The 14972-nt window shown below is 51.6% G+C and overlaps 5 protein-coding genes across 5 annotated transcripts; 3 read left to right on the top strand and 2 right to left on the bottom strand.

Annotated features, from left to right (window-relative positions):
- Positions 1 to 330: 330 nt before the first annotated feature.
- PMZ80_008419 (uncharacterized protein) lies at positions 331 to 1467 on the top strand (the record flags this gene model as incomplete). Its single annotated transcript, XM_064876819.1, has 1 exon — positions 331 to 1467. The coding sequence occupies one exon, from the start codon at positions 331 to 333 to the stop codon at positions 1465 to 1467; it is 1137 nt and encodes a 378-aa protein (XP_064727206.1).
- A 3397-nt stretch (positions 1468 to 4864) lies between these two features.
- On the bottom strand, positions 4865 to 5986 carry RRI1 (COP9 signalosome catalytic subunit rri1; the record flags this gene model as incomplete). Its single annotated transcript, XM_064876818.1, has 1 exon — positions 4865 to 5986. The coding sequence occupies one exon, from the start codon at positions 5984 to 5986 to the stop codon at positions 4865 to 4867; it is 1122 nt and encodes a 373-aa protein (XP_064727205.1).
- A 522-nt stretch (positions 5987 to 6508) lies between these two features.
- On the top strand, positions 6509 to 8940 carry ASE1 (Microtubule bundling protein; the record flags this gene model as incomplete). The annotated part of the gene is made up of 2 exons (XM_064876817.1): positions 6509 to 6631; positions 6685 to 8940. The coding sequence occupies 2 exons, from the start codon at positions 6509 to 6511 to the stop codon at positions 8938 to 8940; spliced, it is 2379 nt and encodes a 792-aa protein (XP_064727204.1).
- Positions 8941 to 9746: 806 nt separating this feature from the next.
- On the top strand, positions 9747 to 11330 carry MNN2_3 (mannosyltransferase; the record flags this gene model as incomplete). The annotated part of the gene is made up of 1 exon (XM_064876816.1): positions 9747 to 11330. One exon carries the CDS (start codon positions 9747 to 9749, stop codon positions 11328 to 11330), a length of 1584 nt encoding a protein of 527 aa, XP_064727203.1.
- Positions 11331 to 12085: 755 nt separating this feature from the next.
- mlh1 (DNA mismatch repair protein Mlh1) lies at positions 12086 to 14553 on the bottom strand (the record flags this gene model as incomplete). Its single annotated transcript, XM_064876815.1, is given in 2 exon segments — positions 12086 to 14432; positions 14447 to 14553. 2 exon segments carry the CDS (start codon positions 14551 to 14553, stop codon positions 12086 to 12088), a joined length of 2454 nt encoding a protein of 817 aa, XP_064727202.1.
- Positions 14554 to 14972: the final 419 nt, after the last annotated feature.

Raw genomic sequence — 14972 nt, 5'->3', positions numbered from 1 at the left:
CTTCTCCCGAGCCAAATCACATCCACTTCCTTCCATTCCGCTTTCTAATGCGTCGACCATTCTCACTACTGAACCACACTTTACTGTCACCAAACCGACTGCACCCATTGCTTCTCGAACCTGAACATCAAACTTTTGGACACTGAACTCATACATAGAATTCGACTCAAACGCTCGCGTTCCTGGAATTACTCACACACCGCAAGACCACAGCCGAGGCGATATATCCTGCAACTGCGCCTCTGCCTTTGATGACTAGCATGATCATGTATTGACGAACTTACGACCTTGTGCTTGTGAAGCACTTTAATTTTTACTTGTGATTTCAGCATGGCGAGCAAGCAAATCGATGCCATTTCAAGCTTCCAGCATTTGGTGAACAACGTCCCTCAGTGGAAGGCACAAATATCAGAGCTGGCCAGCTATGCAGCAGGAAGACATGACGAATTCGTTGCTGAATACTCGAGACTAGTACACCACGTGAAGGGAAGACGAAAGAAATCCGCTTCGATAGCATCGATCAGGAGCTCCGACGAGGAGCAACAGGAACGTGATGATGCAGAAGATCTACCTAGGTCACCTCGGCCTTCCGAGTTGGCCGGCATGAATCCGCTGGAGGCGGGAAACCGCTTCATATATGCCCAAGCCCACAGAAAGAGAAAACCAGGCACATCGATGAGATCAAATGCATCCGGTCCTCGAGCTTACCGGAGTAAGCAAATGGCTGTCATCTACTATGACTCTCATATACAAGCTGAATTGGACAAGCTCGTGAAGGGCTTTGGTGCAGCACGAAACACTCTTAGGAAGGGCAAGAATGCTTACACTGCTGCCAAGGGTTTTGCATTACCAAGCTTATCGCGGAGGTACGAGACCTTCGACTATCTGGTTCCGAACACGATCTCCAGACCTCATCCACGACTTTCAAAAGCGTCCACTGAGACGTCCGTGCCCACGGCAACCGATGCCCGCAACGGCGATGAAGCTTTTGCAACGACGGATAAGGAACTGGAACAAATTCAGGCGCTGTGTGAGACAGCTGCACACCAGGCTATTCGGGATGGTGACTGCAAGGTAGAATTGCAGGAAGCTGTTAGCAAGCTGGACGTCCTTTTTGCCATGGCTGAGTCGACTTTAGTCATGCTAAGCACGGAAAAGCAGAAGAGAGATGAAGAAGAAGCCCAAGCAGGGGAGAATGCTAGTGTGAGTGACAACACTTCCACGCAAAGCACCTTATGTGAGAAGCCGTCCATCGAAGCCATGAGCAAGGCTCACAAAATCTTGCCACCTGTGATCGAATCTCTGGAAAACCTCAAACGGCCACCGTTACCAACCGCAATATCTGCACCTACTGCTCCTTTAGTGGCAGACACTATTGAAGTCGACGACAACGACGACGACAGCTCCGTGGACATCGATCTTAACATCACAAATTACAGATCTGCTGGTCGCCGGCTAGTCGTATGAGGGTCGTACAACGGTTGACCTATCTATCTTTGAAATTTTAACAACGTTTTGCAGCGTTCTAGCATGTTATCAGTCATCATCTAGCGGAGCAAGTGTCTCCTTGCATATCTCGAATGCACATACAATCGCTTACTTAATTATCTCATCTGGAATTGTTAGGTGAACAAAGGTGTCTTGGATTCATGCTGATCGTGGAAACCAACGCATAGGACGTGGGAAGGTTTATCGGGACGGGCTCAAGGAGGTTCTGGACATGATTGAGTTATGGTTGAACGCTTGAGACGGCTGAGAACAACCGAAGGACAGTGACTAGTGACCGCGCTCACGATGGAAGTAGCAGCCAGCTCAGAACCAGCACAGTTCGTCAGTTTTTGCGTTATGCTTATGTCTCCTGTGTTTTCCCTGCTTTCCTTCCAGTAGGCTCCTACTTGCGAATACTAGACACCTCGCGTCGGGACAGATATTGGATTTTGTACGTTGAGTTGCTCGCTTTGAACTGCTCAAACTGAGGATGCCTTGTTGAAGAATTTCACGACCTATGCATGCCATACTGTGCGATGCAAGCCGCCAGCAAGCATAGTCTACACATCAGTCGAACTCAAAACACGTCACGAACATTTCTCGATACCTCACTCAATTTGAGCAGTGGCTTCCTTTCCGGAAACCTTCTGCATGCCGCAAAGTTCCTCGTATGCTAATATTTGCATTCGCTGAACCAGCAGAAGATCTGCACCAGGACGAGTTTTACGGCTCGTAGCTATTTGCTATCGAAGTAGACTTTGAGCTCACCCATCGTGAAGATGATAATGACACCGTCCAAATTCGCAAGGATCAAAGTTTGCGGCGGACTCTCACCGCGCTTCCGTGCCGCAACCTTGATCGCCACAACCGACGATTGCACTGGCTGTCACCAGTGTGTTGTGTACTTGAAGGCTGCTGCTACCAACCAACTCAAGCCAGTGCTCATCAGAAGCTATGATCTCGTGCTCATAAGCACGCCGGAGGCCTGCTCTTTATCCGAAGGCATTTCGTTCGACTTACCACTGCAGTATGTATGAACCTTCTTCCGGTGTCGCCTAACTCATGGCCGATCGTTGGCCGACCCGGACAGACACGCGAAATTCGCAACGATGATCGTCAAGGAGATCTCTTTTCACGTTTCTGACATGACTCTTGCCCAGCTCAGGAAGAGATTGACTGGTGCGACGCCATCTCGATCGTCAGCGGTCTTTCCGGGTTAGCGCGGGAACTGTCCTTGCCGGCTCATGCAGATCACCAGGAATCTGGGAATGTCAAAGAATGGTTCGAGTCAGAACTCCACGAGTCAACGATGCGCCCCTGACCGAGCTACGCTTCACTTTGAAAGTGGTGAAAGCATCCGTCGACTGTACGGTAACATCGCTGCAGATCAGTGCTGTCCAAATGTCAAAGCAGATGTCTGGAATTTGACTACTGCATTACACTCAATCATGGCCCAGCAGACGAAATGCTTGCTCTTGAGGCTTATGCTCAAGGCGCCGTTTCTGATGCAGCGTACTCGTCTCGGGGGCTCATCACCACGAGAATGCGGCGCTCGTGGATTTTCAATATCATGTTTTCTGCACAACAAGTTGTATGCTGATGACCAGATTTCCTTCGCTTTGCTATCAAGGTCATGAACAAACTGCGTGGTGGTTGATGCACTCAAGCGTTGACGAGACGCGCCGCTGTGTAGGTACCCCTTATCGAGAGTTCTTGCTTCGCTCCCCAGCTTCTCAAGGTGTCAATGCCAAATGCTCGCGAATCATGTAACTCACGTGATGTATTCGCCTCAACAACAATTACAACCACGTTGACTGAGCAGCAGCCATCCAATGCAGTGCGATATGCAGGTCCAGACTCGAAACCCATAGGCACCCCCCCGATTCGAGTACTATGCTCGGAAGGCTTTGGAGACACAAACAGGGACAGAGCCCAGCACGCCACTATGTAGTCCTAACCGTTAGACACGGCCACAACCAACCTTACAGCCTTACGTACCCACAAGCATATAAGCATACAAGCAACAAACCCCTGGTTTTATACACCTTTTGCACACAGCAGAAAGCAGCCTGCAATCAACTACAGTAAGTACCACAGCTCAGCGTGCCACCAGCCATCCAGACAGAGTCGTGTGTGTATACATCCCCATCATCCGACGAGATTCTCGTCCACTCCACGAACACAACATTCATGTTACATTAACGAGACCTCCCATTCAACTCCCTTCCCATTTCGAACCGTCCAGGCGACAAGCACGACTCAAGGCAACTAACGACGCATCACGGAGACAGCATCGTCGCCTAATGGAGTCATGCACGTTGCCGGCAGACGAACAAAGCAAAGGGACAATTGCACCATATTCATTGAGTACTCGACCCTTGAAAAAACGGATTGATTCAACGTCTACCATCAGCCGTTCCTGAGTCAAACAATGGCGACCAGAAGTATCTACACAGCCTGTCTAGTCTCGCCTAGCCTAGCAAGTGATACTACATGAATTGACAAGCCCAGCTCAGCTCAGCTGTCCAAGAAATCGAAAGCCGAACCGGCTAACGTCCTCATCCGGTCAGAAGTCGGAGCCTACACGGCACGGGAAGAGCAAAGCACGATAGAGTCTTCCTGACTAGATACTCACTTGGCGAGCCACGGATGACGGACGATGTTACAGTACCTACCTTGTGTCAGTATGAAGACATAGTACAGTACATGCTGGCGGTGCTCGCCTTGCCGGTATATACGGCGTGAGGTGTGGACAGTTAGTCAAGCTCTGTAGTACCGGACACCACATGACTCTCGGGGGACAGATGGATGACAACCGCTCGAAGAAAGGCTGCATAAAGACGAAGGAAGAGTCGAGGGGCGTTCATATGCAAGGAGGAAATGAAGTAAATGGGCCTCATCAGATAAGCTCATGGCTTATCGACTTTTCGTCTGATTTATTCGACTACTCTATCTGGCTTGCATGGCTTTGCAGCAGGATTCTAAGCGGAGAGCACGTCGACCCATCATTCCCATCCGCTGGGTCTAGCTGGCCATTGGTACGGAATTCGTGCATGTTATGCAGGCAGCGGCTAAGCCTGATGCTCGTGAACATGCCTCCTTCGACCGTATGGTCCTGGCGACTTGGCGGATATATAGAGCTTTGTCGCATCAGCTGTTCTGCGAAGCGTGAGGCTCGTCGAACTGAACTGGAAGCCGCATATGAGTGCTCTCTGGTGCTGCATCTGTCTCAACACACCATCTCAGACATGTGACGGTGGCAATCGCAGATAGAACACCGGGAAAGAATTGGCATCTGTATCTGTTGGCAAGTCCTTGGTATTGGTCGTGATCATCGTCTCATTATTTCATAGCGTCGTAGGTCAGATCATGTCTCTCAAGTCGTAACAGCAGCCGAGCCAGCAGCAGCATCTATAGCCTGTGCCTTTGCGGCATCCAATCTCGCCTCCTCGACCACACCCATGAACAGCTTATTCTTGACATCATTTGCCAGTAAACCCGCGATAGCTTCATGACTGATCTTGTTCCCTCCCTGTACGATCTTCTCGATGGCCTTGTCAGGAGTGACCTTCAGGTTCGTTTTGTTGTCGGATCCAGGTACAAGCTCGATAGCAGTCCTTCTAGGGCCTCCTGCGCTGCCGCCGTGCTTGAGCTTCCGTGTGACTTCTTTGACTTTTAGGGAGTGATCTGCGATCTGAAGTTTTGTGTACTCTGCATTGGTGAAAAGAGGCGACTGTGACAGAGTGGAGGTCCAATATTTATTCCAGAGGAGATCGATGAGCTGTTGGTCGAGAGTAGATTTGAAGTGGTGGACTTCGAGAGAGTAGTAGTCGTTTGCGTGAGCGCCAAAGTCCTCGATCTTGCCTTGAGGTATAGCCTGGAAACCATCGTCCTGTGCCTGCTTGTCGGAAGGTCTGTGGCTATCCTCATATGTTCTGAATGCACCAATCTCGACTCTTCCTGCGGAGACTGTTCGGTCTGGATCTATGACTACTGCGACGAATGGAACGTGACCGTTCTGCTGCCAGGTCTTCTGAGTGCCAACGTCAATACCTGATAGCCAACAGCCGTAGCCTGGGTGCGAGTGGTACCAGCCTATGACGTTCTCTTGCCTATCGGTTTGTCTGGACATTTCTGGGAAGTTTGTCATGTATTCGTAGGCATCGGCGTGGGCGTTGACTCTTGTCTCGGTGGCTTCGACGGGTAACCTGAAGGCATCTGTGATTATGATGGATGTACCTGAGACGTAGCCGGTCATCAGTCCCATGATCTCGATAGAGCCGCCTGATCTGGCGTGCATGGTCATCTTCAGTAATGCCAGGGCTGATATGTAGACGTCTTTGAAGTAGTTTGCATCTTCCCTCCATGGTTTCGTGTCATTCACTAAGGTCTTGTAGGCTTTCTCTTCGGGGAGGGTGTACAGCGCATTCTTTGCGGGGTCTATCGAGATGATCTCGTTCTCTGCCTCCCACGTTCGCAGAGCCGTATTGGTCGACATGGTGAACAGAGGGTCGGTGTGCCGGCGATATTTGTGTCAAGTAGGAGATTGATGTCTGCCAGAGACTGTGGATATAGGCGATCAACGCACGTGTATGAGGAGAAAGCAGTGCCCAGAGTCCTTCAGACACCCTCTGGAAAGTACTTGGTGATAACTTGCAGATGAACTAACCAGTAAATACGGAAGGCACGAGGCTGCAGTCGTCATTAGTGGCTTAAGAGCGGGAAGAGTGGGGCCGCAACTGCCTCTTTCACTGTTGTCGTGACAACCGAGGGAGGAAAACGACAAGCATCAGCACATGAAACCGGACTTGTGTACTGAGGTCCGCGAGCATCATGTACATCCGTAATGAACTTGTGCACAACACTCCGACAAACCTATACACTCGCTTTTTCAGCCGTCACTTCCCTCACCTCGCGTTTTGACCTCGATAAAGACACGACTGCTCGGCAGTCCAAGTCGCGCTTGCTGAAGCCCCCTCCGAGTCTTCATCATATGCAACCACAACGGTGACCAGCAACTATGCCGGGCGCAATGGACACCAGCTTCCTACAGAACCAGGTCACCACTATCATAGGCCAGTTACACTCGATATTCGACGAAATAGGTGTACCCAGAAATGAGCGCGAATCAAGAGAGACAGAGGTATGCCATCGCCTGAACGGCACTGTCAATTGTAGTCAGCTGACATTAGATAGCTCTTCACAGCTCTGTCCGAGACCCTCAACAACCAACTACGACTCGCTAATGGCGAGAAGACTCAGTTGACAGAAGAGGCCCAAAACATCATCAACACAATCAAGCAGATGGAGAAGTCGCTAGAGGACGACAAGGACTATGGCTACAACCTAAACACCAGAGACATGAAGGTCACCTACCCGCTCGTCGATTGCCTGCGCGACCTCAAGGAGAAGTACAACACTGTCAGCCGCCTGCATCGCGAACGATTCGAACAAGTCAAGAAGCTCGTTCAGGCCCTCGAATCTTACTCCTCCCACCTCGAGTCTTCTTTCATTAAGATCAAGCTTCCACCTACAAACAGCAACTCGTGTCCACCAACCTTCGATCTGTCGCCGTCCTATGTGGCTAAACTTGACGAAGAATTCACCCGCGTCTACGACGAGTACAACAAGCGAGTCAATGTCGTGCAGACTACCTCAGAAGAAATTGTGCGCTTATGGTCAGACCTCGGTATTCCTCAAGCCCAAACAGATTCTACCATTGTCCAGAACTACAGGGAATCTCCAGAACAATTAGGCTTGCACCAATCAGATATGGATCGGCTGAAGGGCAGGAGGGACAAACTGGTTGAGGAGAAGAGGTCGCGCGAGAAGAGATTGAAGGACATCAAAGCCACAATAGAGAATCTCTGGGATCGACTTGGTGTCCAAGAACCTGATCGCAAAGCTTTTCTCGCTGCAAATCGCGGTTGTGGTCTGCGCACGATCAACGAGTACGAGGATGAGCTTGCCCGTCTGAACGAGCTTAAACGCCAGAATCTGCATCTGTTTGTCGAAGATGCGCGAGTCAGAATACAAGAGCTGTGGGATGCCCTATACTTCTCGGAAGAGGAGATGCTCGACTTCACTCCAGCTTTCTCCGACGTCTACAGTGACGCCTTGCTGTCTGCCCACGAAGCCGAGATCGAGAGACTTCTCACCCTGAAAGATCAGCGAGCGCCAATTCTTGCTCAAATCGAGAAACACAGATCTCTCATATCAGATCGTGATGCCCTATCTGCTTCGGCAGCTGATGCATCGCGACTGTTGCTCAAGCCTCAGAAGGGCGAGAAGAGAGATCCTGGAAAGCTCCTGCGAGAAGAGAAAATGCGAAAGCGGATTGCAAAGGAGCTTCCCAAGGTTGCCGCGGACCTGGCAAAGACCTTGCAGAAATATGAAGATGAGTACGGTCGGCCGTTCTTGGTACATGGTGAGTCGTATTTGGAAGAACTGGAGGCCCTCGAAGTCAAGGCACCACCCCCTCGATCCAAGACTCCGAATGGTCTTCCGCCGCGGTCTAAGACTCCAGCTCCTGCCCCGGCAGCCAAGCCAGCACCTGCAAAGTCCATCCAACCGCCACGACCGAAAAGTGCTATTGGCAATTCTTCTGTGTCGAGGCCGGGTGCGAGAACACCAGCGAGCACAAGACCAGCCATCGCACGAAATCCACCATCTTCCACAACCCAGACCTCACAGTCAAGTCAGCCACCTTCCCGGATACCACAATCGCCGTCTAAGCTTCCAGCTCGAGTGCCCCTGGGAAACATGCAGCATGGCGGTAATTCTCCTGAACGTCGCAGAGCTGCTCCTCACCAGTTGACTCAATCGTGTGACACATCAATGCTTCAGCATAGTTTCGCTCAATCGACGCGGTCCATGGGCCCGCCTCGTGCTCCTCCTCCAAGAATGCGAAACATGTATGAGCCTCCTGCAGAGCAGACACCAGCAACGATGGCACCATACAGTGTGTCTAACAGACCACCGAGTGCGCTATCAAGTTCGACGTCAGAAGCAAGTAGCAAGTTTGTGAGGCCAGTCAGTCCTGAAGACGTATATGACGATCGAGAACGAATGTCATACATGTCTGCGTCTCTGATTGACCGAGAAAAGCATTATCACCAGAATATGAGCTACCAGAGCTCAGTACAGCAGAATCCTCCTAGGGAGGCTTCTCGGCAGACCTCCAACACTTCGTCAAACCTCACGACAGGAACCACGGCTAGTGGTAGTGAGAACTGGGAGACCTACTCAGACGCCAGTGAGAGAGAAGCAGAACGTGAACCTCGTGACGGCTATCACTCGAAAGTGTATGGGAAGCGGGCAGGGGGTCCATACGGACATATGGCGCCACCTCCCAAAATGCGAGTGCAAGAGCGCATTGACGAACGCGACGAAAACGCTATGCGAGTGAACGGCAGTGATGCAGCCTGGTCTGAGTGTTCAGAGACGTTTTGATTCTATTACCTTCGTTTGACAACATATTCTTCAGCTCATTGGGAAGGCGTTTGGGATCGAAAAGCGATAGCGTTCAGGCCTCGAGCACGGGAGTTTGGCGGTATTTTGTCCTGAAAGAGCTGGCGCTCTATGTAAGATGATGATCACGATACGACTTCAACCTGAGCTTGATGTACAAACCAAATATCATCTATTCTTGCTGTTCAAAATATTCCGGGGCAGTTGCTCTACGGAGCAAAATGCTGCGAAAGAACAAGCTGATCTCCACACGGCTCTGACTTGCCGGCAGTGCTTGGCAAAACAAGTTTCATGTCTATCACGTTTTTCGGCTTTCCAATTTTAGAACTTGTCTCTTCTAATTTCCTACCCAACCACTCCTTTCTCTGCAATCCTAAGACAGCTGTTAAGACAAGAGGCGGTCTGTAGAGTAGCGCTTGCATTTCAACCATCGAAGGTCACTACTTATCAAAGGAGCCTGAAGGTGCCAGCCTCCCGGACCGTTGGCAGGGGGGTCCCACATCTTCTTTCTAGCCTCCTCCACCTCAGCTCCGCTCTGAATATCTTGAATCTCGAGATCTCCATCTCACATGTTACCTTTCCACTTACCACGGATTTTTGTGCCTCTGACTTCGATTTTGTTGATTGAGCGTTCGTCTGATTCTCGACCCTGTCTTCTTAGGATGTTTTGATATGCGATACTCGATAATACCCACACTCGCGATGCCCGTTTATGAGATCGCGATATTAATGCCAAGGAGTCTAAAGGATCGGAAGGAGCGTTGCTAGCATTATTGTCGTGTACGATCATGCTCAAATGGAAGCCAACGCGACGGAAACGACGACAATACGCGCTAATCGGCGCCGCTGCCTTCATTTTCATTTTCATCCTCACAGTCCACCACCATGGCACAATCAACCCACCAGGTTCCCACAATGCGCCAGCGGTATATGAACGAGCGTACAACCCCCTCGTCCCCGAGCACGCACGATTCTGGAAATCGCTCTATGGCCTCATCCTCAACAACAACCCACAATGCCTCAAACGACCAGACCTCGTCGTGCCGCGGAACCCCGACATAGCATACGACCCAGACTACAGCCACCCAAGACCAGACGTGCTATGGATGGACGAAGCCGACATCTCCCGCATGAAAGCCGCCCACTCAAACTTCATCACCGACATCCGCTCCCTCCCCACAAACCTCGTATACAACCCCGGCACCCGCGGCATCGTCACCACCGCCTCCGAAGGTCTCCTCGCCATCCTCAGCATCTCCCTCCGCATGCTCCGCAAAACAGGCACCAACCTTCCCGTCGAGATCTTCCTCAACCGTCCCACCCCATTCACCAACGCCTTCTGCACAAACGTGTTCCCCCACCTCGACGCGAAATGCCTCTACCTAAGCGACATCTTCTCCGCCTCCGACACAACCGTCAACCTAAACACCTACCAATACAAAGTCTTCTCCATCCTCTTCTCCTCCTTCGAGGACGTCCTCCTCCTCGACAGCGACGCCTGGCCAATCTCCAACCCCGAACCCCTCTTCCACTCCCTCCCCTTCAGCGACACAGGTCTAATCCTCTGGCCCGACTTCTGGTACGCCAGTGAATCACCCTACTTCTTCGACATCGCCAAGATCGCGCATCCACCACCGCTGACCGAGCGTCCCGCGACCGAATCCGGCGAGATGCTCTACTCGAAAGCTAAGCATGGCCTGGGTATAATGCTAGCAGTCTACTACAACTACTACGGCCCCGAGTACTTCTACCTCCTCCAGTCCCAGGACGGACCCGGCCAAGGCGACAAGGAGACCTTCCCGTGGGCCGCAGCGGCGCTAGGCGAAGATTTCTACTTCGTGCATCATCCCGTTGGCTCGCTCGGTCGCCACGACAGTAACGGGGAGTACATCGGCACCGCGATGATCCAGTACGATCCAGTGCAGGATTTCTTTGCTCTCTCGCAACGGAGTTTCCGGCCACCGGCCGTGAACCCAGAGGAAATCGCGCATCCTGATCCGAGCGTGCAGAAACCGGCGGGCACAGAGCGTGTGAAACCGTTGTTTGTGCATGCGAATTTTCCGAAGTTTGATCCGATTACGATTTTTGATGATGAGATTAAGGGGGTGCATACGCCTACGAGGGATAGCAACGGGGACTGGGTGAGGTGTTGGATGCCGGAGGCTGATGCGGTTGAGTTGTTTGGGTTTGATCTGGAGAGGAGGTTTTGGGAGGCGATGGAGGAGGGGGCGTGTGGGGATTTGCTTGGGTTGTGGGTTGCGGGGGGACGGCCGGAGAGGTATGCGCTTGAGCAGGTGAGGAGAAGGGATCAGGCGACGTGTGATAAGGTGAGGAGGTATTATGGGGAGGTTTTTGGGAAGGGGAAGGAGTGAGTGGGTGGGTAAGTGAGTCGAGGGGAACTCGAATGAGGACAAAGAACACCGAAAATATGCCGGTCATTTACGAGACAGAGAGCGCGAGCCATGCCATTGCGCGGAAGCATAGCATATTGCGGCCCCGATCAGCAGTGAACACTCAAAGGAGGCGCGGAAGGCATGAATGGGGCTGAGCATGAAGCGTGCACGATTCTCGCGACGTGGTCTCACAAGAAAGCAGCGCTGAGCAACACTCGGGATACGGGGAGATGAGGCAACGCAAACGTATCTCGTCGAGACAGAGACAGAACAGAAGTCGAGCCCACACGGGCGCATTCATACATTCAGAAATACTTGGTTCGAGGGCGAGCGAGCAAGCAAGCAAGCAGCAACGGCTAGGGTGTTTACGATACACACGAACCTTCACGAACATGAAATGAACATATATGTATGTATATACACCACAAATTGGAAATCCGGTAATCCAAATATATTGGACAGGGTATATAGAGCGAGCGAAGCAAATTCCTAGCATAGGTATGCAATTACAAATAAAAGTATATTAGTAGTATACACTACCTTATACTGCACAATATATCCCCGCAGCATAACATTACATACCAGAACACCACTCAGCTTAACACCTGACCTAACACATCGTCGCTTCTCACAGTACAACACCATATGTAGACCGTCCCCGATGCAGAATAGAGTAAGTCAAAGCGTCACCCAGCTTTCACCCAGCCAGCCAGCCATCCATCCACCCGACCCGGCTAACACCTCTCAAACACCCGATACAAGCCCTTCAGGTTCGCAATCTCGACCACGCCCTGCACCATCCCCTGCGTAGCCAGCAACCGCGATCGAAACGCCGGGAAAAGAACATGTTCAAGCGCGTATTCAATCTCTGTTCTTCGGCGCGTGATGTAGGGGTCTTCGGGTTCCGATTCATTGTCCTGGTCCGTCTTGCTCGGTGACTCGTGCGCTGTGCCCTCTGGTTGCGGATCAGGTCGGTCATCCATGTTCACATCTGCATCCACATCCCCATCTCCATCTTCGTGCGCACGCTTCATCGGAGACGACTTCTGCTTCTCCTTCTCCTTCCCTCTCGAATCCTTCATGTTGACCCGTGGCAACTTCTCCGGCACATAAAACCCCGCCAACTCCACCAAAAACGTCCTAAAACACTCCATCTCATCCGTCCAGTTCACGAATGGGCCCAACCTCAACAAGAACGTCGGCAGTTTCCCCATACACGGCATATAGTTCTTTATCAGCAGCGGGATACTGATCAAATTACCCTCCTCGTCAATCTCAAGACTGAAATACTCCTTTAGCATTTCTCGGCGCGAGAAGAGTTGGTCGTAGACTTTTTGCGCGATTGTATCTGAATCCAACCCCGACAGGGACGCGTCGGTTTCGACTTCGAGTTCCGCCGCGACCAACAAGATCTCCTTGAGTGGTAATGGATCCACCCCCGGCGGTCGCAGCTGTATAGATCCGAAATTCCCGAAGTCCGTGATGCCTATTTGATAGAAGAGTTCATTGGAGATGAGTGCGTAGTCGACGAGATAGAGATTTACGCCTGACTGCATTGCTGCGAGGCGGCGGGTGGGGTCCACGAGACCGACGTATGTTAGACTTGCGAAGGTCTCGGTTAGGGGGGTGTGGAGGGCGTCTCGGACGCGGGAGCGGAGGGTTTTGATTGAGGAGAGGCGGATGGGGATTATGGGGTTAGTGTTTGTGTGGTAGGTTACGCCGTGAGGAGATGTGGTGGCTTCGGGGCCGTCTGGGTGGTGGGAGGGTTGGTCGATGGATTGTGAGGGTGTTAGGGCGGGTGGGAGCATTGAGGTGATTTTGCGGAGTTTGGAATCTGTGCGGACTAGGTTGTTTTCGTAGGGGCGTTTGGGCGCTGGTGTTCGTGGGTGTTGTTGGGGGGTTGGGGATTCAGGGATTTCGACGTCTTCTGGGCGGGATTGTTGGCGGGCTGTGCTATTGCTGCTTGGACCGATGGTTGGGATGAGGGTTTGTGTTTTGAAGGTTCGGCTTGTGTCGACTTGTGTTAGGCGTTCTCTGATTTCTTCGCAGACCATGTCGATGATTTCGTCTTCGCTTAGGAAGTGTACTTCTCGTTTCGTTGGATGGACGTTAACGTCGACTCGTGCTGGGTCGATCTCGAGGCTGAGGTATACGAATGGGTGTCCGCCTTTCGGCAAGAATAGTTGGTATGCCTGTTCGACTGCCTTCTTCACTGCCGATGATTCGACGGACCTGTGGTTGATGAAGAGCAGGATGGTGGTCCTCTTCGAGCTGTAATTGGCATTGCTGCAATAGCCAGATGCGGTGAAGCCCCATTTGTCATTCTCAGTCTTGAACTCTATCAATTCTTTTGCCAGTGCAGCACCGTGAGCTTGCTTGATCCGGTCAACTTTGCTAGCCGCTGCTGCGACCGAAAAGCCAGCTCCAGCATCGCCATGCTTCTTGATTGAGAATGCTACATGCTCGGAGTGAACAGCATACCGCGTAATGACATCTAAGATCTTCGTGTATTCCTCACTGGGAGAGCGAAAAGCACGACGGCGGTTTGGTATGTTGTAGAATAAGTCCTCGACAGTAATCTGAGTGCCTGGCCGACCTGCACATGGTTTGGGATCAGGACTTTGACCAGGTTTTGCTGGTATCAGCTTGCCGTCCTGGTAGTGAGCCTGCCATGCACAGCTCGAGCCGGCAGTTTTTGTGGTGACTCTGAGATGCGCAATATGGCTGATGCTGGCAAGAGCTTCACCACGAAAGCCGTAGGTGCCAATAGACCTGAGATCGTCGAAGTCTTTGAGCTTAGATGTGGTGAAGCGCTCACAAAGGATAGGCAGATCGTCTTTCTGTTCATAGTCAGCGTTGACCCCCGATCGTCCTAGCATACTGACCTCAATTCCATGCCCATTGTCTGTGATCTGAAGCAGTTTCAGGCCACCATCCCTGACCAGGATCTCTATAGCAGTTGAGCCAGCATCAATCGAGTTCTCCATCATTTCTTTTAGAGCATTCATAGGGGCAACGATGATCTCGCCGGCAGCGATCTTGTTGATCACATCTTGATCTAGTGGCTTACAACCATCAGCCCTACACTGACCTACCTGTTATAGTGAAGACGTGCCTTGATACGTCGAGGCGCCTCTGGTGGCAATCCAGCTTCGGAGGCAGTTCTTTTCGTGCCTCGTGGCTCATCTTTATCAACATCCATGGTTTCGGCCATCGTTCGAAAAGCACTTAGTGAGGAACGGTGACCAAAGAGACGAGAGTTAGTTGGTTAAGAAGGTCTGGTCACGCGTCGAGGCGGGATTACTGTATCCTAAAGTTAGGTGGGTGGTATTAGGTGGCTCTAGGCATAGAGCTGGGAGTTTGGCAGGCACTAAACGACGTCACATGCCAGTTGCGACCGCCTGAATTTATCTGATTGCGCTGCTAGGAGTCAACAGCATCGACGTCCATTCCTTCAAATCAGTGAGAACACATCTCAATGTTGCGCACTCTTCACTTGCACTAAAACATGATATACTCAGGCCGAGTCGACCAATAGCTTCGATTCATCCTTGCCTGTCGACGTCCGGAGCTGGTCGGTAGACTAGCCAGGCGATTTGGCAGCCCGTGGCATGCAAGGAT

This window comes from Knufia obscura (assembly GCF_036327395.1).
Source record: "Knufia obscura strain CCFEE 5817 isolate CBS 148926 chromosome Unknown scaffold_11, whole genome shotgun sequence".
In the NCBI taxonomy this organism is placed as follows: Eukaryota; Fungi; Ascomycota; class Eurotiomycetes; order Chaetothyriales; family Trichomeriaceae; genus Knufia; species Knufia obscura.
The sequence above is the reverse complement of the archived record's forward strand: the minus strand, read 5'-3'. Positions and strand labels throughout refer to the sequence as shown.